Source organism: Meleagris gallopavo, chromosome 3 (genome assembly GCF_905368555.1).
Source record: "Meleagris gallopavo chromosome 3, MGAL_WU_HG_1.1, whole genome shotgun sequence".
NCBI classification, from domain to species: Eukaryota; Metazoa; Chordata; class Aves; order Galliformes; family Phasianidae; genus Meleagris; species Meleagris gallopavo.
Window position 1 is genome coordinate 7874278 of NC_139406.1, and position 25531 is coordinate 7899808.

Sequence of the window (25531 nt, forward strand, 5' to 3'; positions counted from 1 at the left end):
TTTGACATGGTCCCCCACCATATCCTTATCTCCAAATTAGAGCAATGTGGATTTGACGAGTGGACCACTTGATGGATAAGAAACTGGTTGAAAGGCCGCAGACAGAGGGTGGTTATCAATGGCTCTTTGTCCAGGTGGAGGCCGGTAACGAGCGATGCCCCCCGGGGTCTGTCTTGGGACCGGTGCTCTTTAACATCTTTATCAATGACATTGATGATGGAATTGAGTGCACCCTCAGCAAGTTTGCTAATGACACCAAGCTGAGAGGTGCGGTTGACGCAGTAGAAGGAAGGGATGCCATTCAGAGGGACCTTGAGAGGCTAGGAAGGTGGGCCTGGGTGAACCTGATGAGGTTCAACACGGCAAAGTGCAGAGTTTTGCATTTGGGCCAGAGGAATTCCAGGCATCCATACAGACTGGAAGGAGCGGTCCTTGAGGGCAGCTCTGTGGAGAAGGACCTGGGGGTCTTGATAGATGAAAAACTTAACATGAGCCAGCAGTGAGCCCTTGCGGTCTCGGAAGGCAAATGGTATCCTGGGCTCCATCAGAAGAGAGGTGGCCAGCAGGGACGGGGAGGTGATTGTCCCCCTCTACTCTGCTCTTGTGAGGCCCCATCTGGAGTACTGTGTCCAGGTTTGGAGCCCCCAGTACAAAACAGACAGGGAGCTGTTGGAGAGGGTCCAGAGGAGGGCCACGAAGATGATCAGGGGACTGGAGCACCTCCCTTACAAAGACAGGCTGAGGGAGCTGGGCTTATTCAGCCTGGAGAAAAGGCGGCTGTGGGGTGACCTCATTGCAGCATTTCAATACCTAAAGGGAGCCTAAAGGTAAACAGGAGGGGAGTCAACTCTTTGAAAGGGTTGACAACTGCAGGACAAGGGAAAATGGTTTTAAGTTGAGGGAGGGAGATTTAGGTTGGATGTCAGGGGGAAGTTCTTTACAGAGAGAGTGGTGAGGTGCTGGAACAGCTGCCCAGAGAGGTTGTGGATGCCCCGTCCCTGGAGGTGTTCACGGCCAGACTGGATGGGGCCCTGGGCAGCCTGGTCTGGTATTAAATGGGGAAGTTTGTGGCCCTGCATGTGGCAGGGGGGTTGAAGATTCATGGTCCCTGAGATCCCTTCCAACCATGGCCATTCTGTGATTCAGTGTAATGGGAGCCTGAAGCAAAAGGATGAGCAAAACCATCTATTCATTAAGCACTGAAGCAGAGAACCTGCCCTATGCTAACCCTGGAGTAGCACAGACAGGTCCTCCAGCCTTGTTGCTATTCCCTGTGAGAGCATAGCATTTCTGTGCCAAGTTATCAGTGCATCAAAGGCTTAAAGCAGAGCAGTTGCCAGGCTGCCCTTGGGAGCAAATGCAACAGCACCAGAAACTCTCTTAAAAAGCTATGGGCCTTGCACTGGGAAAAGATCAGCTCCCAGGAGACTACATGTCCACATACTGCAGTTACAAAATACAGAGCTAAGGATTATAAAATCTTGAATTATTTGGGCAAGCCCTCATGAATTCTGGGAAGCTTTGGATGTGAAGCCATACTTTGCTGGTCTCAGCTTACTTCTGCTATGAATCAGTAATGGAGAAACAGCACCAAATGTTAAACAATATTGTATATTGTAAATCCCATTGTTGGGCTCCTCTTCATTACCACACAGTACAAATGGCAGCAAAGACACTGCATAAAAATGCCTAATTATCTTTTAATCATCTTGAAATTGTTTTCCTCCCCCTACTTCATCAGTTACATTAATAATACCATCAATATGCCAGAAGACAGACTTTAGGTGATATCTCAGCTTATTTTCAACAAATTAAAAGATGCCAATAAATTAAGGTATTGTACACAGGCCAGGTATAAAGCTCATCCAGGCTCACAAAAGTGCCAGTAAAGATGACTACATTCAGTTTTCATGCACAGAGCACTGGCTGTATTTCTTTGTATTTCTTTAACAATGCAAAATATTGAAAGAACTGTTTAAGCATATTTTCCAAATAATACAAGAACTGTTGAAAAATGAAGAGACAGATTATGTGACAGGAATGAAGTTTACGTTTACATCAATTATTCACACTGCACCTTTTGGTTCTCTGGAAAATGTAGAAAGCAGGCAAGAGTTGCATGGGGCAAGACAGCAAGAAGCACATAAGGCTGGGTTTGTTCAAAATTGCTTCCACAAGAGAAACAGCCATAGGACTACCCAATCCAGCCTCACATCTGCTTCCAATTTTATAGTCTTCTGTGTCTTTGATGAAAATCCAATTTTTCCCAAAAGGAATTGCAGCAAAGTTGTGTAAAGAAAGGTCTATTGATAAATCTAATGGACCTTTTAAAGAGTGCGATGCTTCAGGGGCTTGGGGGTGGGAGCCGAGGGAATTTGTTTGTCTCATAATGTTGTGTTGCAGCTCTAAAGCCCTCTTTCTAACGTAAGAGGCAGTCTATTTGGCAGCTTATTTAGAGCAAGACTGAACTAGAGCCTCCAAGCTAGCTCCTTTTTTGTCACGGTCCCTAAGCATCTTAGGAACTCGCCTCCAACTAAACAGACGCAACCTGTTTTTTTAACTGAATGTCTGTAAGCAACCTGAGGTAGTGGATGTCCAAATTCACTTGACACCAACATATCCTCTTGACACCCTCCCCAAAGAAAGCAGCAAACAAATAGAAATACTTCAGTGATAAAAAGCGCTTATTTTATTACGCTTCTTTTGTAGACTCTCAAGAAAATTCTTCGTCCTACAAAGAGCTCTACTCAGTTACGTTACCCTACCTATGTGCCAGTTCCCATTCCAACTACTTATACTGAGGAACTCTTGGCCCTTTCAAAGCTAACATAGTTTTGCCACAGAACTCAGCAGGGACAAGACAAACGCTGCTCCCATTTCAAGGCACTCAAAAACTTCGGAATCTTATCTGCCATCAGCCCACTCTTTTCCCCTCTACAGCCTTGTTTTTTAAACAGAGCCCACGCCTGACAGGCAACAGCAATGCTACACAAGCATAGCTTTCCAGGGCAACATGAAAGGTACTACATATTGCCATCCAACATAACAGGGCCAGAAATATGACTGGCGTAAGGGTACAAATAACACTGAAGTCAGACGACCTGTGCCCATTAATGTCAAAGCTTAATTTCAACCATTAAAAAGTGAACTGTCAGCTAAACTATGCTCTGTGAACTCTAGTGGGATTTCCTGCCTTCTTAAGTTACTCGTGTGCAGTTTACCTACGAGCCCAGTCTGAATGCATGAATTGAAGATGAAATGCGTTTCTAGAGTCGGGATAAACTGCCTACATTACATGCTGCCTCCACTGTAAATACGTATATATATAAAATGCTTTTAGTGTAAAAGCACATCTATCCCCCTAACTCACCTGCGTGGAGGAAAGGCACGGTGCTCAGCGATGAGAAAGGAAGACCTGGTGAACAACAAAACAAAGGCCTTTTTTCTAATGTAAATCTACAGAGCTTGTTAAGTCAACCTGCTGCTTAAGAGTGACAAAGAGACATCCAAACAGCCCAATAACTTTTTCTTTTCTGCAGCCAAGACAAAGCCATTAAGGATGCGATACTAGTGCTAATTTACTTAACGTAATTCCTTATTTGAGCACCTGTCTGGGGGTATGCGGAAGCGCTGGGACTGGATAATCCACTGAATGATCTTTAATCAGACAGTAATATTAGGTGCTAATAGCTCTGATAAAGGGGATGTTTAACCCAACTGTTAACACAAAGGCGTGTCTACCACAAAGACTATTTCAACAATGCATTTGCCAGTCTCGTTAATTAAAACTAATTCCTTGCAGGCCACAGAAAACACAAAGTAAGCACACATGGAAAAACGTCTAGGTTCTACCATGACAAATCACATTAAAGGGGAAAAAAAAAAAAAAAAAAAAAAAGGGAAATTATCCCAAGGCAATGAAAATTGTCTCAGAAAATATCCTCTTTGGAAATTCTCAAATTGTAAATTCACAGCAAAGCTAAAAAGGCTTTTAATAGAGTCTTTTAAATGTGTAACTACATATCTGTGGTTATGTCTTCTGACTACATACTAGTCATTAAAAGCTTCTAATAAGTCAAATACAAAGCACTGAGCTTTGCTAAAGGTCCTGATGTGACAATTATTTACGTATCATTCAGATAAGTGTCCTAGATTAGAGTGGCTGAAGTGAAGCAGCATAGTTTGTAAATCTCCTAGACAGGCTAGAAGGATTTTCTGCCTTTTTTTTTTTTTTTTTTTTAAATCTCTAGTGTGTAAATAAATCTCATCTATATGTTTATTAGGCTAAGGAGAGATAGATTCTTAGCACCCTACATACAGCCTTCAGGCATAAAACTTCCACCTAATTCAGCTGGAAGATCTTGATTAAGATCTTGACGGCTTATTCTTCAGAAGATTTTAGTTTTCTGAAAAGGGTTTGGGTTTTCAGCTATAGTAAAAGGAATAAAATACTAAAAATAATATGGGGAAAAGGCTCTACTTAGGCATATCAGTTCTCAAACGAGTCCCCAAGAATATTTTTATTCAGGAGGTAAAGTACAGCTAGTTCAACTCCCCACTTAATCTCTTTCTGGAGTCTGTGAGTAGGCAATCACAGGAAATCATATTGGAAAATATGAAGTTGTTAAACATGAACCTGGGTCTCAAAGCTGCACTCAGATGTGATACTACAGACTTCCATGCCAAGACCTGTAAGAGTCAGACTCTGGAAGTGGTGAAGAAAAGTACAACCACATAAGCATGCTTCAGCTATGTGCAGTGCTCAAAAACTCTTCTGGAAAAAGCTGAGAAGTGGACATGAGTTTCCAAGGTTCATATTTTAATGCTTTCTTGCCAGATGGTCAGTTGCAATTATGTACTTCTATTTCCAAGGCTAAGAAGAATAAAAGCCTTGTCATTGTGCTCTAGGTGGCCCAGCTTCAATAGGAGGTTTGGATAAAATGGCTTCCAGAAGCTCCCTCCAAACTCAAACATCCTGTTGAAAAAAAATATATATACATACATATATATACTCAGGGCTAAAGAAGATGGTAGTCCAACTATTAACACATACTTATCTACCTTTCCAGGAAATCAAAGTAGGAAAATAAGTTGATAACTTTTGCTGAAAATGATGCATCAATGTTCCTGGGGCTCCATTCACTTTTTCCAAGCTAAACCTCATTCCAAGTAGTTAGTTTGGAATGTGAGAAATCTTTCCTTACAGGAATACTTGCAGATCTTTAGCGTTATCTTAATACAGTTTTGTTCACTGAATTATTTATGAACTTGATACTCTTACTGATCAGCAGAGGGAACTCCCACAAAAGTCAACTGGACTTCAGTGCTCATCAATAGCAACATTTAAAGGGACATCCTTCCTCTGGAGCACTGGGAAACTGCCATTAAAAATAATGAGAAGTTATTCCTTGTGTGGAATTATCTTGCTAAAGATCAGGAAAAATAAATATATCTTTTTACTATTATTATTTATTATTTTCAAATAGTGTCCACAGTGGAGACTGTTTTGTAGAACAGTTTGTCACATAGCTGTGCTAGTTACTTTCCTCACTGAGGTATGTCCAAAGCTTAGTCAGGCAGAATTTTAAAAACTCATTAGCAGAAAGCCAGGCTTTATTGTTTTATTAAGGTTTACAAGCCAAGCACATCCTGGTTCTCTGTAAATTTATGGCCCAACATTCTATGAATTGTAAATCACTACATATATAATTATATTAGCCAGACTTTGGACTGAGCTATTTTATTGTTGAGAGGCCAATTCATTTCATACTGAAGATGATTTTTTTTCCCAAGAAAATGCATTGAAGCCACTGGCACTGAGAATTAACAGAATCGTTATATTTGTCAATAAGGTCATGCAAGTGTTCATGCCTTCTGGAAGTAAACTTCTGATAGCAACACTGATATTCATTAAAAAGTAACAGTATTTTAGAAACATAGAAAGCATCACAATTTTCCAGAGTACATTCATTCAAGAACAGTCAAATCATGTACTTTTTCTTGGTATCAACTCACTGCTGGTAAATCATGCATGGACTAGTAAGGCCACAAAGAATTATCTGCCATGAATCTGTACTGAAACACTTCAAATAACAGATAACTGATGCCATATTCAGGACTTAGACATAGAGCATTTCATCGATAGTTAAGTGAACTATGCCATTTAAATTGGCAGACATTCTTTTTGTCACTTTCTCCTTGTTTTTTACCAACATTTCAGACCTTTCCAAATTTTCTACAAAGATATTTGCAATAGCAATAGATAGAGTCTTGACTGGCTTTATGCTTGAACATTCATCCAAACACTTGTTTTGTACACTGGCAATAAATATTATCTTTCAGAAGAAAAACCTCTTATTTTCTGTGTCTCTCTGTAATACCTCCTTGTTTTCCAGAATGTTTCTGATGCCATTCTCACATAGATATTGTCATCAGCAAATCTGGTCAATAGATGAACTTTTTCCAGAAATGTGCCTGGTCTACCAACATCATCAGAAAGCGAGTGCAGTGTTCTTCAGGTTAATGAATACAGAGGCACAAAAAAAAAAAAAAAAAAAAAAAAAGAACTGTGCTTAAAGGAGTGTTTTCATAAGGTTGGCACGATCAGTGAACTGTTCCTTGTCTTGGACTGCCACAACCCCATTTTTCCTCCCTCTGTGGCACAGAACACAAACTGCTTGTAAGAACATCTGAAGAATTTTATTGAACTCTGGCTACTGGAAAAAGTCAGTAATGCCCTGATTTTCCTTGTTTTTCCCATGGCTCATTTTGGTTATACTGTGTACTATGTATAGGCTTTCCATTCGGATTCTCAACCAAACATATTTTCTCTTTCAGAGACTCGTTAGAAATTTTCACTTGAACCAACTATAAGAGAAGGCAAAGATTATAATGCAGGCAGATGCATAATACCAAATTATTCATTTTCTAATTAATGTTGAGGGTAGAAGATACACATCTTTTCAGATGCAGGTATATCCATTAAAAGGTAAAATCCTGTAGAATTACAGGATTCCATCTGCTTTACATCCAGATACAAACTTCTACTCATCAAAAACTAACATACAGTGAGAACCAGTGCATGAGCCGTTCTTGTCATGGAATGAATCACAGAATCATAGAATGGCCTGGGTTCAAAAGGATCTCAAAGATCATCTAGTTTCAACCTCCCTGCCATGGGCAGGGTCATCAACCACCAGACCAGGCTGCCCAGAGCCACATCCAGCAAAGCAAACTTGACTTGCCTACTTACAATCTTGTTTCTAGATTTTGTAACTGGAAGTGCTGGTAGAAATTTCCTAACAGAGTGAAACAGCCTAGTCAGAGACTAAGGATAGCAAGCTTCCTGGTTCTCCTGGCATCATCATACTAGGTGGGAAACTGGAGGCTCTATGTTATTTTTGTAAACAATGAAAAATGCCAGGTGTGGAAATAGCTCAGTATTTACCAGATACAGTGTTACAGAACATACAGCAGACAAGGATATTCTAACTGTACAGTTGTGTTTCTCCAACTCAAGATGAAAGCATTTCCCAAAGTCAATCTTTCCCTTTTCTTACTCAGTTACAGAATACAGCAACACATAGCTTTCTTAAAAGAAAAGCTTCATTGATTGCAGCAATCATAAATAACACAAATAACATTTTAAATTACAGTCTACACAAAACCTTCTCTCCATAAAATCCTTTGATGGCTAACTGGTGATGCTGAACTTCCTGATATACCCAGAGCATCCCCTGAACCTTGTTCCTTCATGTTGTGAAAGGGAGCATTTTCAATCCTGCCAAATTCAATTGTTTCTGTGAGTTCCTGGGCTTTTATCCCTCTGTCTAAGGGAGTCCCAAAGGCTCAGCGGGAGACAAAGGCAAGGTGCTTTGGGCTAAAGGTGCTGGCATTTTGTCAGCAATTCCAAGGTGGCAAATGAATGCCTTATCTTAAGTCATGCTTTCCTATGGCTTTCTGGGGGGAGGGAGGGTCGGTTGTCTAGCTGCTGGCTCCTTTTTCAAAAGCTTCACTGAAGTAAAATCAACACACTCCTATAAGATCTAGGGCAACATAAGGTGTTCCTACATGATTCCAACACTTCGGCAAAAGATCCCACTTTCTGTAACCAAATACCAGACTTCTACTAGTATAAATGATAGAGGTGGTGGACTTGTGATCTAAGAACACCCATGCCCGTGGGAACTACCAGTGAAATAGCAAACTAAACCACTGAAGATCACATAGTCAGATGTACTGTGATTTATACAGTCTACTGCATGCTTTGGCTGTGATTTTAATAGTTTTGATTATACTTGTCCCTTTTGATTTCTAATGTGTGATTTTCATAACCCTGGATGCATTTGTGTGCAAATTGGTACCACAAACACACAGAAGTTGAGTCGAAAGCTGCCACTGTTTTTCTAAGTGTATATTATGAGAGCCACTTTCTTTTTTCCCATCTTGAACAACAACAACATCAATATATATATATATACACACATATATATATGTGCATACACAGGTAAGCATTGAGGAATCTTAGCACAGTTCACCTGTCCTCTACTCGTTGTTTCCATGAAAGATAAATTAAGAGATCTATGGCTCTATCTTGACAAATAAAACATTTAATATAAATATTAAAAGTAGAAACTACACCTCTGGCAATACCGTGTAGCAGCTTATGTTTTTGGTTTTGATTCCGTAGCTTTTAGCTTTTAGTCATTTTGTACTGCAGCATATTCCTGCTAACGTGTGTATATCTAGCTGCAGGAGTAATTTTGAAATTTTTATTCATGCTCATGGAAAAGAGGCTATTTCTAGCCTAACTTCATACCTATAATTAAGACAGTAGTTATATTTCCCAACATATACCAATAAAAATTACATCGTGACTTATTTTATCATAAGAGAAATACAAATCAAGACGTGGATAGTTTACACACGAATGTAGTTATCCCTGAATCAGAATGATTTTTATTTAAACGTGTTTTTTTTTTCTATTTGAGATCTTAGTTTTTCATAGGACTCTGCAAAATCAGTGTTCCTGCCCTGCTTCTCCCCTTTCTTTGACTGTATAACTGCCTTATATAAAGTGATATTTGTATGCCAGCAGGTAATATGTTTATGGAGTAGTCACCCAGATCTGACAAGTACTGTAGTGTATTTCTTTTGAAAATTGCCCAAGGTGGGGTTATTTTGTCTGGTTTGACAAATTGTATATGCACTATCCACATTACGCTGTCAGGTCTACCTTAGGTTCATCACTATCTTACTCCTGATGCTGTTGCTCCTAAGTCTAAATACAGGACATAGAAAGCAAACAGACATACAAACAAGCCTATCTTTATAATAATTCTAAAAACAAAGCCCAAAACAATGTGCTACAGCCTTGAGTGATTTCTCTTTTTATATTATTGTGTTCTCATCCTTCAGAGAACAAAGAGGGGAGCTTTGAAAAAGTGCTAATGGGCCATGAATTTGCAGCAGTGTAGTTCACAGCTAAACGCACTCCCACTTCAAACTCAGGCAGGAAAAATGAGGGCACCACAGAAGTGAATTAGAAATCAGGCAAACAGTCCCAGCAACAATCAGGGCAGTAGCAGCTTATAAGATCAGCTTCATTTGGCAAGATGCCCATCATACCATGACTTAACAGGGCCTTAGCGGGAGGATATCTTAGGCTTACAAAAAAAGGATGGAGCAGACAGTGGTGGTGGTTTAAATGTGTTTGTAGAGTTCATCGATAATTTATTTTAGACTGTAGATAAACTGCTCTCTGGATCAGCTATGCTACTGTGAGGGATTACTATTGCAAGCCACCCCCAACCCTCTGCCTGGCACTTTTGTCCCCTCAAATCTCCCAGAGCTGCTCATGTGTGTTCTCCAAATGAGTCGATGGTTCCATGACAGTCTAATCTCATCTAAATTGGGGCTGTCGCAGTCCTTCCATCCCCAGCTGCTGCCCTTTTCCATGCCAGCAACAATGCTTGTCTGGTTCCACACCAAACTGATTCAGAAAACGCAGAACACAAAAAAAATTGTTAACACTTCCCTAACATTTCAGTTCCCTGTGGATTCAAACAAGCACCAGTGCTGGTGTAAGAGATGGAGTGGGGATACACATGATGTAAAGCGAGGCTGCAGCAGCTCTGGTATGGGTGATCTTATGCCATCTTGGAACTACACTCCAGCACAGCTATGCTGATCTAACTCTTTCTGTCTGGTTCAAGTTTTGGAGTGGTGCTAAGAGCTTCCTCATCAGATCAGAAGGAGTTGCAGCCTCGCCTTGCTTATCAGACACACCTGGATTTTGTCCTCTTGTGGAAGTGGCTCCATTCAAATCTACAAGGAGTTCCCGTTTCTTTGTTTGTTTGTTTGTTTGTTTGTTTGTTTGTTTGTTTTTCAGGAAAGATACTGATCAATGCTTCTCTCCGTTGAGTAGCTGGAGGAAGATCCTCTGGGAAGCTGAGCTCCCAAGCATCCCACAATAACCAGGACATGCTGTGATGAACCATCAGGATCTAAACCTGATGTGACAGATGATTTGATCACAAGCAGATGCTCAGGAAAGAAGATGGTAAAGGACCAGATCAAAGCCTCTCTGGACTGAAAATAGAAATAACTTCCCTCCCTTTCTGAAGTTTACCAGACTTTTCTTCAGACCCTGACAAGTCAGGCAGCGCATGAACATAATTGCATCTGATGTTTGTATGCCTTTACATTTAGGAATGGGAAGGAACAAAAGATACCAAATGGCAAGCATGTGATTAACACAGTTTTACTACCTCCAAAAGTAACCTGCTTCTTTCCAATAATAAGTGTGGAATAGTTTAGAGTGGAAATTGTGGTGGTCAAAACCTAGGCTATTCACATTAGCCACTAGGGAGGGAGAATATCTCACAAGTTATGTCTTCTGTTTTATCTTTGAAAGGTGGGTTTTATTGCCAGCTCTTCCACGTTCTTCCCTTGTCATCTTAGTTTCACAAATACTAAGTTTTGTTAGACTGGCATACGTCAGTAAAGAGTACATTAGGTTAGCTGATAGGTACGTGAAGATTTGGAGGTGCTCTGACAGCAGACAGGTGAGGACTATAGAAAGTACATGAGAGAGAAGGAGTCTTCATTTCAAGAAATGAGAGAGGAAGGACTGGATTCACCAGGAAAAAAGAGTACTTTGGCTTTTGAGGAAGCAAAGAGAGAAACCAGTTCAGTTAGAAGAAAACCCTGAAGTCACATTTAGGTGCCAGACTTGGAGGTGAGTGCATACCTGCAGATTCCCAGCCTGTGACATTCCATTTACAGCAGAACATCTGAATAGCTGGAGTGATGTGGCTTAGGAAAAGACTGGGAGTAAGTCTGCTCAGAGTTTGAATTGTGTGAGGCAAGAAAATACCTTAATAACCTGAAACTACTGCAGAGTTTGCTGGAAAGGAGAACAGTGAACCGTAGTCATACGGGGAAGAAAAGGGAAAGGAAAAGATTTACTCAGAAATAAGCTCAGTAAAGCAAAACTTCTAATTAATATGCTTGCAGTACTGCTTACTGGAGTGAAGACACTAGAAAGGGAATTAATTTTCTTTTCGATACAACTTTCCATCTTATTGTCATATAGTCAATTGTTATCAATTACTTTATTGTCAGATGCCTGTTCATATCCTAAATGTCTGTGATGAGAGGACTGCTCCGATCAGCAGGTAATCTAGTGGTCAGCACAGAACCAGCCTGTAGTTGGATTTCATTTGTAACTTAATGGAGATTCACATGGGGCTTCGTAAAGGGAATGCTACAAACTGTACTAACTTTCAGGCTTGGGACATTATCTGTTTTACAAAGCTCACACCACAAAAGGGTGGATTGAGTTCAGCTTTTTACTGAATCTCAGTAGAAATATAATCATAAAGATCTTCTCTGCCAGCTGCAGATGCGTTCTATTTTTTCCCTACATCTGAGTTTCTGAATCACTCTTAATAATAGGCAAAGGCTATTCATACCAAATGGGGAAGTTCTCACACACTATGATGATAAAGCATTTCATCCATTTGAGGAAAAAAAAAGGGGAAGAAAACACTACCTACGGAACTGCATCATTTCAGCCGTGCTTAGCTGAATGTTCACAGAACAACACTGGGAGTCATTGAAGTGTCAGATAGTGATTTCATCATGTGTCAGGCCTCCCACTAATAAATGATTCATCCTTCTCAGTACTGACACCTCAAAGAATTAAGGAGAAGAAAGAACTTTAAAGTGAGAAGTACTCTACTGATACTGTATTTCCCAAGTAAACAGGAGCTTATGCACACACTAAGAATGTGTTTAGAAGTTAACCTTTCATTTATCTGAAGTGTCTTTAAAGTTTAAAAAGTGAATCTATTAGACAAAACAGGCATTGTGGAATTCCATGAGTATTATGTCATCATAATACACAAAGGTAATTTTCTCAATTTACAAACATGAGGTTTTCAACTCTTTCAGCTTTGTGAAACGAAACTAGAATTGGAAATAAGTCTTTCTGTTTTACAGAGCAATCATCAACAGTATGTTGGTGACAATAAGTTTGCCCCAGTCTCTGAGTATTGATCACAGCTGTAAAAGCAAATCTAGCCCCTGTTGAGGACAATGAGAGATGTACAATGGAAATGGGACTGGAAGAAAATGTCATCTTATTAAGAATTGAAATAAGCATTCTTTGATGCTTCATAAAGCCGTAATATATACCTTTGACAACAGTAGCTCTACAAGATGAACGGGATTCGGGAGGTATGAATCTGGAAGAAGGACAAAGAGAATGATCAGAGGGCGGGAACATCTTTCCCACAAAGAAAGATTGAGGGAGCTGAGCTTGTTCAGCTTGGAGAAGAGAAAGCTGTTGGGCAGACTGCATTGAGGCCTCTCAGTATTTCAAAGGAGCTCCTAAACAGATGGAGACTGACTTTTTGCAGATCTGACATTGGTAGAACAAGAGGGAATGGTTTTAAACTAAAAGGGGGGAGATTTAGGTTAGATATTAGGAAGAAATTCTTCACTATGAGAATGGTGAGGCACTGGCAAAGGCTGCCCAGAGAAGCTGTGGTGCCCTATCCCTGCAGGTATTCAAGGCTAGGTTGGATGGGGCCCCGGGCAGCCTGTGGGTGGCAACCCTTCCCATGGCAGGGGTTTGGTGCTGGATGGTCTTTAAGGTCCCTTCCAACCCCAACCATTCTGTGATCCTACGATTCTGTGAATTTAAATACAGACTGAAATCAGGCAATGTACTCAGCAAGATATTACCATTTTTTGCCTTGGTTGCTTGGACACTGAAGTTTGTGTAATCGCACACTGAGTTTTCAGTTTATTTTTTTTTCTATTTCAACCAAATGCAATAGAGAAATAGAGATTTCAAAATTCCTGTGTCCTTTTTAAAAAATAAATAGCTAGGATAAGAAAGAGATTTTAAAACTGCCCTAACCGAAAAAGAAAGGCTGTGACATGGATTTAAACTTTATGAAACATTAAAGAATCCACATGGGAGAGAGACCTGACAAATGACTCTACTTTAGGAAATGAGACAATTGTAATTCACTATCAAACCATGAGATACCAACCTATATGAAACCAGGCTTTGCTGGTTCTGCCACTAATGGAACTCCTTCAGCTATAGTAGATTGTTGGTTTTTTTTCTTCTCATCAAAGCAGCATCTATTATAAACAAAACACTTCAATCGGTAGACTCAAAGCTTGAGGACCATATGGATACAGAATTTATCCCACTTGATTCCTCTCCTGTGGAGCAGGGAAAAGAATTAGATGAAGCTTATGAAGTTTGGACGTGGCCTCCCATTCTCAGCTGAAATAATCAGGCTGGTATGAAAACTGCTGGGGACAGAAAAAAGCTACAACCCCTTAAGACTCGTATCCTAAGTAAGTACCTATCTGTCTCACTCTGAATTTGTATACTAGAGATACCAATGTGATGAATGGAGTAGTTAAAACCACTTATGTACAAAATCAAATTATTCTTTGCTGTTCCTTTACCTTTTGTTTCAGTAGTATTAATTTGGGCATCCTGGCTAAGCTTATGTCCAGTTTCTCCGTCAGTTTGATTTAGCATGACCTCTTCACTGTCAGCAGAGGAATGTAAAGGCAACAATGAACATTCGTATGGAGGAAAATTTACATGGCTGGGGGGCAGGATGCCTGGATGATCAAAAAGAAAAGAAAATAGTAAATACTTAAAACACTTTACCATGAAATCGCCTTCTCCCCCTTTTTCTACCCTTTTCCTCCATGTTAAATCAGGTAGAAAAGTGTGATAATATTAAGGCTTAATCCAATTTAAATAAATTATTTTCTTGTAAATGTTAAAACAATCATTACATGCATCATTTACCCCCTCCTCTGCCCATAGTCTTAAATTATGCTCCATTATATCCAGATGGAAAAAATATGCAGAAATGTTTCTTAAAGATCAGAAATTTTTGTTTTTGATTATATTCAGAGGTAAAAGTCATTTAGGAGTTCCAACAAAAACAACACCAAAAAGCACACATATATAAGATACATAAGGAAGCATTATGGGATTTTGTGTAGCAAACTTAATTAAGAAATTTCTTTGCTAGGTTACCAACAATATTTTATTACAAGCTCAAGGTACAAGACCATTATAGCTCTGCCGTGCTTGGCAGCTAAGAAAGAACACATGCAAAGAACAATCTTGTTCTTACAATTAATTACAAATGTACAAATGAATGATATATCAGACCCTGTCTACACTGCACAGTCATGCATTTCTAACTATTTCACCACACACAGTTATTAAAAAGCATGCTTCATTTCCACAGTAGCTTGATTCCACATCATGGGTAGTTATGTTTATTCATACAAAGACACCACCAGCCAGAACTATATGTATGTGTCAGTGTGTTTTAGCAAAATCTACATCTGCTAAGCAATACTGCAGGCCTCTGCAGCTAGGTTGTTTTTTTAAGGGGGCAGACTGAAAGCAAGATTGGAGAAGGCAAGACTGGAAAGCAATGGGCAGAATATGACAGACCACAGTCTCCCAGCCATTGCCCATTCTGGGTCAGGTGGTGATGTGACCACTGCCCAACAAGGAGGAGCACAACAGCCTTTCCTCTGTATTTCACACATCCTTATTGTCCCCATACAATTCTGCCACAGGAACAGGTGAGAAATTCTCACCCCACCAGCCATATAAATGGCTGATGGGGAAAACTCCGGAGCCCTGGAAATGGTGAAGACCCTGACCGACAGATCCCACTTGCAATCTAGATGTTGATTGCCAGCGGGAGAGTTCTGCAATAGCATCACCTCAACAGAGCAACCCGCAGCACATGGTACAAGAAGCAACACGACACTAACAAACTGCCCTAAGTAGAGATGTCCATCCCAAATCCTCCCTTCAGAAGTCTTATGTCATCCACCTATGCTACCTACTCACATCAAGGTGCCGAATCTGACCATCTGACAAGGGTGAAATTTGTAGGTGAAACTTCACAAGAAAGAAGTTCAAGGTGTAATCACTTCAGGACTGAACCAACCACTAACCAAACAGAAACCTCTGCTGTGGCTAAGTGGACAATGGCACCTATTTGCACATGTCCCTGTGCACACAGATTGCAGTACACTCTTGTAAATACAGAACCCTACACTCAATACTTACAGCACAGGTCTCTATTATCCTCTAACTAGGATTTAAAAATCATCTCCCCGCTGCTCTCTCCTCAGGCCAGCGAAATATTTCATTTTAACCTCACACCTCCAGTTCATGCTTCTTCCTGGGAACATTTGCTTTGCTCAGCTGTCCAGAGCCAGTGCTAGCAATAGGACTGAGTAACATAAGTCTAGCCATGAAGTGTTTCAGCACAACAAACCACTGCAGCTCTGAACACAAAAGTTGGCAGACAGTGTTACTGGTTATAGAGGGAATTCCAGTCTTTGACTCACTCAAAAGTAATTGTGTTCCCACGCCATTTCCCCATCCACACAATTCCCTAGGCCTGAACTATTTGCTAAGAAAGTTTGAGATCATTTGTGTTATGCTTCATGAAGAGAAACTACAACACACAAACATATAATTACACAGTCATGAGATGCTCCACTTCCAAAAGCCTTAAATCCTGAACAAGATTATCTTGTTTCCAAAACTGATCTTCCCTGGTTCACAAGACGATCCATCCCATGGCCCAGATAGGCAAGACAAATATTATGATTGATGTTACAATTATATAAATTACCAGGAATGCACTTAATAAAAAAGGACTGCTGAGGCTGTTGCCCACACTTCTCATGACAGCTGCAGGTGTGTAGGTTTCCCAGCCAAATGTAGTGAGAATGGCAGAGAGGCTCAAGAGTCCAAGCACATTTTTAATATGCAGGTAACACTAAAAACTTGTTAGTTAACAAACACAACTGATTGGGTACACAACTGCTGCAATGCTGGCTAAGTTGCTGTGGGTACTACAGACAGACTTTTTTTTTTTAATTGATTTACCTTCATAGAGTAATGACCTAACAGTGAACAATTGCATTTTTCAGCTGAATGCTTGAGCTCATCTCTCTACTTCTTCAGCTTGATATCTAGAGGTAGTCAAATTAGCTTTGGTACTCCTGTATCACATTGCAATCTGCAAATACAGATCTAACCCTCTCTTTTTGAAAATGCCAGGGGTGAAGCTACTCCCTGCCTCGTCATCCTGGGATGCCTGTGGGGAGCCATGGCTGCAGCAGAACAGGCAGAACTCGACTGGAAAAGAGGAGAGAGGAGACAGTGAGACACTGCCCATGAGGCCCGCAGTGCTCTGTGCACACTGCTCATCCTCAGGAAGCAATAACCCGATCGGTGCTCTGGTCTGGTCTCTTGGCAATACACAGGCTTCAAAAAATCATGTTTTCATTGTGACCAGATATGCGCTTTAATAAACAAACTTTAATAAAACAAACAATTAAAAAAGCCAGATACTCTCACACAGCACTCCCTGTAAGCCAATTACAGAGAACCACTCTCACGGGCCAGCAAGTAATCTCTTCCCCGGGCCACAAAGGGAGCCTGCTATGCTGCTAGGCAGGAAAGAGCTGGGCCCACTGGGGCTTTGAAATAAAACAAATAGTTTTTTTCTGGGGATAACGATATCTTTGCAGATTGGTTGGCAGCAGACATCGTGGAAGCTGGCTGGCTGGCGACTTCACTGAGCCTGTTGCCTTCCTGCTATGCTGTGTTCCACATCGGTAAAGAAAGCAAATCTGTACCCAAGTCCCTCGAGAATTAAGATAAGGATGACATTTCATTGGGCCATCCTCTCGCTGTTGTTGTTGATGTTATTTTAAACCTAACTCAGCTTTTGCCACTATTCACTCATGCCCAATATCCTTAAATCTACAAACACTCAAGGACAGTAACTCAGCTTTATTATCCATATTCCCCGAGCTCACATTTCATAAAGTATAAGGACACTCAAGAAAGAATCATTCCTAAAATAGTCAGGCATGTAAATGGAAAGCAGTTCAAAACATAGGTCCTACAGATCCTTGTAACACTTAGAATTGCTAACCTGAACCTCTTGATAGCAGCAGGTGATGTCTTCAGAAACAGCTGGTGTTTGTCATAGCCTCTCACACCAAGCTATTGCCTCAGCATCAACCATGTTGACACATGTGTTGCAATGCTAGAAGGCATAGCGTGAACCAAACAAAAATGAGAACACAAATTCCAGCAAAACATTGCCTGAACACACAACAATGGAAGACTTTGAGAATGTGCATCCAAAGCCAGCGCATACTAAAAAATTGATAACAACAACAGAGACCACCATTGGAGTTCTTATAATTGGCTACTGCAAACAAGGAATAAACATATCCAGCTCTTGGGCAACAAAAGATGTTACTAAGAACAATCAAGTGGCTCCTGTAATTTATTTCATACCATCTGCTCTTTGCTTAATTATTTCAGGTTCTCAGTGCTGTACAGTGCTGGGATACTTCAAAAACTGGTCAGGCACCAAAAGGAACTGAGGTTGCCCATCTTTTTACAGGACCAGGCCTTGGGTATGTTACTGTTAAACACTGAATTGTTGGTAAGTTTTCTTGGAACTACAACAATCATTTTCTGTTTCTGTCTTTTCAGCAGGAGCCCTCACTATATTTGTGTGACTCTTGATTACTTACAAAGATGATCTTTTATTGAAAACTGCACAGTTTCTGTAGTGCTCAAAATTAATTATACTCTACTGTAATACAAATACAACACTCTGTGTTTCAGATGTGTGAAATTTATGGTCAGGTACAAGGCAAAATGATGGCTAAACTTTGGCTATTAAATTGGACACTGGCAATGCCAACATTGCCTGTGCTGGAGCGGAGCTTGAGGGCAGGTTCACCACTTTTTCACATTATTCATCAGTGGGAATCAGCTGTAAGTGACTAGATAGTTTTTTTTCTTTGTTGTTGTTCATTTGTTGTGTTTTTTTTTTTTTTTTTTTTTTTTTTCCAGAAGAAAAACTGTGTGTGTTCTATGCTTGTGAGGGGAGCATTGTTACTGTCCATAAAGATGAACTCCAGCAAGCCACAGCTCATCTCAGAGCCATCTGTACTCTCTATCTTTGAAAAATATGCCACCTCAGTCAAGACAACCTTGTCTCTCTCATAGAAAGGCCTCAGTGTTGCCTGCTGCTAAGGCAAATGGCCTTGGAAGAGAGTCTCTGCCCAGCCTGAGCTGACGCGCAGACAGCGAAGGCAAATGTGAAAATGACATGCTGGTAGCACTGGCTGAACTGAGAGTCCCTGTAGGCTTTAACTCACCCTGGAGTATAACCTGTGCTGCCTCTTCCCTTCCTCTCTGAAAATCATCACCTGACTTGACTTCTGTAGGGAACTAGTTCTTACCCTTTTCCAGCTACCTCCTCCCTGTCTCCCTTCTCCAGCCCTACGCCCTTCTCACTACCTATGTCATTTTCTACACTGATTCTGGTCCTACTTTCCTTCTTCCCCTCTTAGTGTCTTACCCTGCTCTGCCTTTCCCTCCCACCCTGCTTTCCTGAGCTCCTTCCCAACAAAGAAATACAAACAGGGTGACTACCTTTTCCTCCCCATGCCTCTTTTGCTCACACTGCACTCCTTTGGGAAAGGAGCATATTGCTCCAGTTTGGACTAGCTGGTCATTACACAAAGGGAAGGGCAGAGATGAGCATGGAGGGATCCTCATCTTGGCCATCTACCCGACCCATGCTCAGATCACAGCCGACAGAGTCTGCACTGGTCCCACTAGCCTCACCTTGTCCATAGCTCAAAGTAAGTATTACACTCTTCACAAGGCTTTGAGAAACAAGGAAAAGAAGAGAAGCACAAACTTTCAAATGCGCAAAAAGAAGGAAGAGAAAGAGAAGAAAAGCTGGGTGGACTATTTCTCTCAATTCCCTCCATCCACTAAGCCACATTTCTGTTCCCCTTCTTCCACGCTGAGCTCTTATTTCAGAGTAAAATTGTCTTACCTTAATTTAACAGACTGGTGAAATTACTGACTTGACTAGTCAGAAATAGTTCACATTCATGCAAACTTTGAAATAATGCAGCAACTTGCACTGAAACAAAGAAGTTCCCACCAGTTTGTCCATTCTTGTTCAAGCTTGTGTGTCTTCACACCCTTCAAGGGTTACTGTCCCACTATCCTATTTTACTCAACAGATGCAGAGCAACTAAGCAAACTGCAGTAAACACTGAACAATATCACAAGGACAAACACCCTTATATTGCCAGCTATAAAAAGCAGTGAAATAAAATGTGAAGAAAAGAAAAGCTGATGTAGTACTGAATGCAGTAGAGAAAAAGCAGACAAAGAGCTAAGTGAAGAGATTTAGCCTTTTCTGCAGTGCACGCACTAAGGGCACCACTGATTGTCCACAAACGCTGTTTTTCATCATTTCTGTAAGATGAAGAAATATTTGCTCCCGTTTACAGATCTCACACTGAGGCAGCTAGAAATTAATATCTGAAGAGTCTCAAAGTACCTAAGGCCTGATTCTTGCTAGTAGTATGCATGACATACTCTCTGAGAGTTCAAAGGATAGAGCTTCCAGCAGTCTTTGGTGCAGATGCACGTGTAGTCCTAAGAGAATCCATAAAATGAGAAACACAATGCATGACCTATAACAGGAACATGTTAGTAACCACTGATATATTTATTTCCCCACCTCCTCTTCTACATTTTCAAGTGGGGAACAAAGTATCCTGCACACCAGGAGATTTGGATCAAAGAGCTATGATGGTCACAAGTCACAATTCATCACCTACCTGACAACTGTGCTATTTACGTACCGATCAGTAGTGCTGACCTGGCCAGTATTAAAAGATTGATGTAAATGGCTTATCCAGCATCACACTCCCTGGCAGAGAATCAGCTTCTCCAAAGCAACGCTCAGCCTTAACAATGAGATTATGTCTTCCCATCTTGTGTTCATAGGAACACGAGGCTAAGAGTTCAACAGACACCACTTTCCTCCAGCCTGCACTCTAATTCATCCCCAGAGCAGACTCCTTTAATACACTGTATAAAAAAACAATCTTCCTATGGAAGGAAGGGAGAAAGTTATGTGATCTATTTTAAGATTATTATAAAGCAATATATGGATGTATGGATGGAATTAAGATTGCATAAGCATTTCCTAATTCTGGCATTTTGTAACTTCTGAATGCTTAACTTAGCCATTTTAATATCCTTTCACTCTAACCATCTGTGTAGTGTCTGCCCGCATGTGCACGTTAAGGCTGCCTCAAAGATCCAGGAGATGCTAGGCACCATATCTCAATTGCCCAGAGGATTTTAAATCACATGCATAAATCTACATTGCATGAATCCAGACTCGTTGTGCATGTGATACAGAATCCACTACACATGTAGAGATTAAGCGCATGATGGCAGCTGCCTGCTGGGAATCCTCAGATGCAGATACAGCGCTTCTTGAGTATGCTAGATTGCTATGTTGGGTGGACATTTTGTTTGCGTTTTATGTGTACGTTTCACCAACTATAAGGTAAAAAAAAGGTTGTGGGGAAGTGGCCAAACTGCCTGACAGCAACTGGCTACATATATCTCTATTTCCCTGAGATAACAAATAAAAGGAAGTACTACTTCCCTCTTCAGTAAGGGATTCATCCAAGCAGTAGCCATCTTTCTCTTGTAGCTCTGTCTTCAACTTTTGACTCCGATGTTACAGAAATAACCTATGCAACTCTTAAGATCAATGAAAAACAGTAAGGCAGAATATGAATATGGGAAAGGCAAGATGCTTGAAACATGGCAAAAAAGAGAGAAACTCTAATTATGGGGTGTAGAAACTGGGACACTCAGGCTAGGCATCAATTCAAGTCAGGGGCAGGAATTACTCCCGAAAATCCAGCATTCTGAGTATTTACACCTTCCTTTCTTTCTTTCTTACCCATATAAGAAAGAGTTGTTTATATATAGTAAAGTTCTGCCCTCTCAAACACAAAATAAAATACACTATACATAAATGGTGTTTGTGGAACTAAAAGCTACTGTATCGGAACATCTTTCATTTTCACAAACTTGGGGGTCTAAAACTTTCTACTTATTTTGAGCAGTTCTTTAAGCACCGAGGAAGACATTTAAAAAGTCTCTGTGCACTACAGTGTCTCTACAGAGCTCCAGCCTGAAGAATCAGGGCAAAAAGCAAGCTCTGTAAGCCTCAGTGTGAAGCTACCAACATTCCCACTCTTGTCCTTCTTAATGTACAAACGGCTTTGCTTTCATCCACACAAGTGAATAAATACCAGAAAGGAAAGTTGCATCCTTTTCAAAACTAGAAAATGTAATTTTTTTCTTTTCTTAGGCAGACATAATACAGGTAAGTACACCACATTTGAGGAAGAGGTACCCAGAAGTTGTTTTTATGAACTGGTAAGCAGCCATCTGTCCACAAACAATCACAGCCTGTGCCCAGGACAAGGCTGCTATTATGGCTGAACTTGTCTGGCATCATGCCCTTTGTTTGCTGACTGGTGAATTATGACCCACCAATTTGCCCTATATGTTCTTTCGGCCTCCCGTACTATTTGTGCCTATTATTTTACCTGTTTGACCAAAAACAAACAAACAAACAAACAAAAGTCTAAAAAGGTGTGCTTTGATTTACAGTAGCTCTTCATTTGCCTTATGAATGAAATATTCTTTCAAAATTTTGTCAGACAACCATATACCAAGACCTTCTCCATTAGCTTACTGAAAATCTTGCCCTAAGAGAACTCTGAGGACAAGTAAAAATATTTTGCATATATATACGCCTTCCAAGTCAAACAGTTCCAAAAAATAATGGTCTCCTATTAAAAGAGTTGTTACACACCAGTCAGCTATGATGAATTTCTTTTCCTACAACCTCTTAAAGAGATTTTATCTATGTTGAGATGTGAGGCAGGGAAATGTCATGAAAGCTCTAGTAGCTGGAGACGTATCAACAAGGTTCCTTTTTAATGGAGCTCCCTCTTTTCATTGGAATTGTGTACTACAAGTTTATCTTATGTGCTAGGACACATTTCCACCTCTTTCTCAAAGAGAACAAACGGCAGCTGTGATGTTTAGTAGACACAAGTCCAAATGCACGAGGCATAAAATGCATTATACTCATGCAAACAAATAACCCACTCTGAGAAAACCCAAAGCTTTTTGAATGGTACTGTCATGTTTCAGGACATCCAGCCTGTTCTGTTCTTTATGAGTTGCTGGAAAGGCTGACTAGACAGCAGTAAAACTAACGGTATAAGACACAGATCCAGTTTTAGGGCTCTTTTATAAATCCATGTAAGTCCTTGTAAAAGAATGGTATACAAGAAAGAAATTAATGAGATACAAGCTAGGAAACTCTACATTAGTGGCTTAAGTATTATCAAGGAACACTACAGGTCAGAACTGGTCAGAATGGTAGCTACTGTAGTGACAAATACTGACAGCAGCAGCAGTTGATCTGTGATATTAACTACTATTGTGTCAGCATTTAATTAATTTTCTAAACCAGTTTAACTCCAGTGTCCAAAGGGCACACAAGTTAAAACAGAGGAATCAGCTAGAACACAGATACATGATACTGAATGATATGACGCTCTGTAAAACGGGGCACAAACGTAAATATAGCCATGGATCTATGGAAAAGATTTCTGTCACCCAATCTTGAGAAAAAGATTTGTTAGTTTACACTGACAGTAAGGTCTTGTTCTACACATGGTACAAAAGCAAGTACCAAACACAGCAAGACCAAGATTTACAAACAGTTAAAAGTAATCTCCAAAGAGTGTGTAGGGAGAAAAAGCTTGTTTTGCTGCACTACTTTATTTGAGAAAAGCTAGGTAGGTGAGGTACAATAACATTCTGCTTAATGACTGACTTAGAAATACGTCAGTGACCATTTTTGCCTCTTCTATTTTTCTAAGAAGTCTCCAGGAGAGAAAGGCAGAGACTCATCATTCTTAACTGGAGAAAAACTGAGATGGAAGTGTTTTGTTCTTATATGTCCTAGGCCTTCAAGCTACATGGATATCATAATAAAAATCAATTAGGGCAAGTTGGAGAATACTAAGAGAATTTTTCATATTTTCAATTTAAATAAACTATAGATCTCTGTATAGAGATCTACATATGTCATAATGACACTTGGACACAACATATATTTTCCTAGAGGAAGCCTACAGAAAAGTCTTTGAAAATGAAGACGATTACCATTTGTTGTTACCACAAAATCTTGACAACAGATGAGGCCAAGCACAATTTAATGACTTTTTAAAGAAGACTAAAAAAATGCCTAAAGTAATTAGTAGTAAGCATAAAGAAGCAAAATGAAAATTCAGAAATTTCCCTCTCTAGTTTGCCCTTGTAAGGTCCCATCTAAAGTACTGTGTCCAGAAAAAGAAAGATAGTGAGCTGTTGGTGGTCCAGAGGAGGGCCAGGAAGATGATCCAAGGGCTGGAGCACTTCTCCTACAAAGACAGGCTGAGGGAGCTGCGTATGTTCAGCTTGTAGAAGGCTGCAGGGAGATCTCATTGCAGCCTTCCTGTACGTAAAAGGATCTTATAACCAAGGAAGGAAAACAACTTTTTACTATGGGTAGATAGTGACAGGACAAGGAGGAATGGTTTTAAACTAAAAGAAAGGAGATTTAGATTAAAAGTCAGGGGAAAAGTTTTTTTGCTGAAAGTGTGGTGAGGCACTGGCACAGGCTGCCCAGAGCAGCTACGGATGCCCCATCCTTAGAGGTGTTCAAGACCAGGTTGGATGGGGCCCTGGTCAATGTGATTTAGTGGGTAGCAACCCTGTCCATGGCAGGGCGTTGGAGCTGGCTGGGTTTTAAGGTCCCTTCTGACCCAAACCATTCTATCAAATTATGGTGTAACTCGATTTTTTTCCATTTTATGTTTCAAATATTGTGTTTTGTTTCTAGAGTAAAGGGAGAATGCTATGCTTGTATACCAGTATAAGAGAAGATGTGCAGTCTCATGGGTTACAGCAGAAAACCAGAGGTTCTGGTGCCTTCTGAACCTCCAGCTTACCTGCCTGCGAGCACTTCCATTGAACAGCCTGGCATGAGTTTTCACACCAGGAAAACCACATTTGGTGTGCAGGGATGAGCACGTGTACGGGGATGTATGTATAGTTAGTTAAATACCAGCAGTGTTCCCGAGCTGCACTGCAAAGCACCAGTAGCGTACAGCAGCCTTCGTGACAGCTCAGCAGGAAGCCATCGCTGCTCTCCCTGCTCGATACCCTTCCCAAAGCTCTGTGCCATCCCTGAAGATGCGCTGCTCTCCTCGCGCCCAGTTTCCCCCGTAGCTTTTATTGACACTCCCGCTCCGACTCACACTCGCACCCCGCCAGCCCAACGGACGCAAAAGACAGCGCGGTACCACAGCACGCTCGTCCCCCGGGCTCCTCCGGCAGCCCAGACACGAGTCCCGGCGGGCTCACGCGGCGCCGGGCTGCCCTCCACTCCCCTTCGGCAATAAACTTCCTCCTCCTCCTGCTCCTCTTCTTCTTCCTTCTCCTCCTCCTCCTCCTCCTCCTCCTCCTCCTCCGCACGCGGCTCCCGGCCGTGCCGCCCCCTCCCGCGGGCGGCGCCCGCCCCAGCGCCCCCCGCCTGCACCACCGACCGCGCCGGGGGGGGGGAGGCGGGCACGCAGGAGGAGGAAACCAACCGCGGAGGGACAGAGGGGACGGCGCCGCCGAGGGGATTACTCGCGGAGCGGCCAATCGGCGGCGAGCGAGGGAGGCGCGCGAGGCACGCCGGGAGGTGTAGTTTTTGCCCGTCGCCATTTTGTGGCGAGGGAACTACAACTTTCCCGACAGCAAAGGGACCGTTCTCGGGCCACCGCTGAGCCCCACCGGCCCGGTCGGCTGCCGGCAGAGCGGCGGGCCCCGCGGCATGGCCGGCGCGAGGCGAACGAGCGGGGAGGCGAGAGGAGGGAGAGCTCCGGGAGGCAGGAGGCGGGGCGGGGAGGGGAGCGAGGAGGGCGTCCGCGCGGTGAGGGAGCGTCGCCAAATTCCGCGCGCGTCGCA

General features: G+C 41.5%; 1 protein-coding gene across 2 annotated transcripts; it reads right to left on the reverse strand.

Annotated features, from left to right (window-relative positions):
- Positions 1-1728: 1728 nt before the first annotated feature.
- Positions 1729-25464, reverse strand: LOC146544588 (uncharacterized). 2 transcript variants are annotated; one of them, XM_085220158.1, is made up of 3 exons: positions 24883-25464; positions 13996-14157; positions 1729-4975 (listed from the first exon to the last, which is right to left on the reverse strand). In XM_085220158.1, exons 1-3 carry the CDS (start codon positions 25286-25288, stop codon positions 4920-4922), a joined length of 624 nt encoding a protein of 207 aa, XP_085076284.1. In that variant the 5' UTR covers positions 25289-25464; the 3' UTR covers positions 1729-4919. The 2 variants fall into 2 exon arrangements, with proteins under 2 accessions (XP_085076284.1, XP_085076282.1); XM_085220156.1 differs by having other exon boundaries at positions 24838-25457.
- Positions 25465-25531: the final 67 nt, after the last annotated feature.

Bases quoted from the DNA above. Each gene is read 5' to 3' on its own strand.
- LOC146544588 (XM_085220156.1), bottom strand. From the start codon at position 25,288: ATGGCGACGGGCAAAAACTACACCTCCCGGCGTGCCTCGCGCGCCTCC. The intron at 14,158-24,837 runs GTGAGTCGGAGC...TTGATCATCCAG, and splicing joins TGGGCTGGCGGGGTGCGAGT to GCATCCTGCCCCCCAGCCAT. The intron at 4,976-13,995 runs GTAAAGGAACAG...TTTTTTCAACAG, and splicing joins TAATACTACTGAAACAAAAG to GATGTTTGAGTTTGGAGGGA.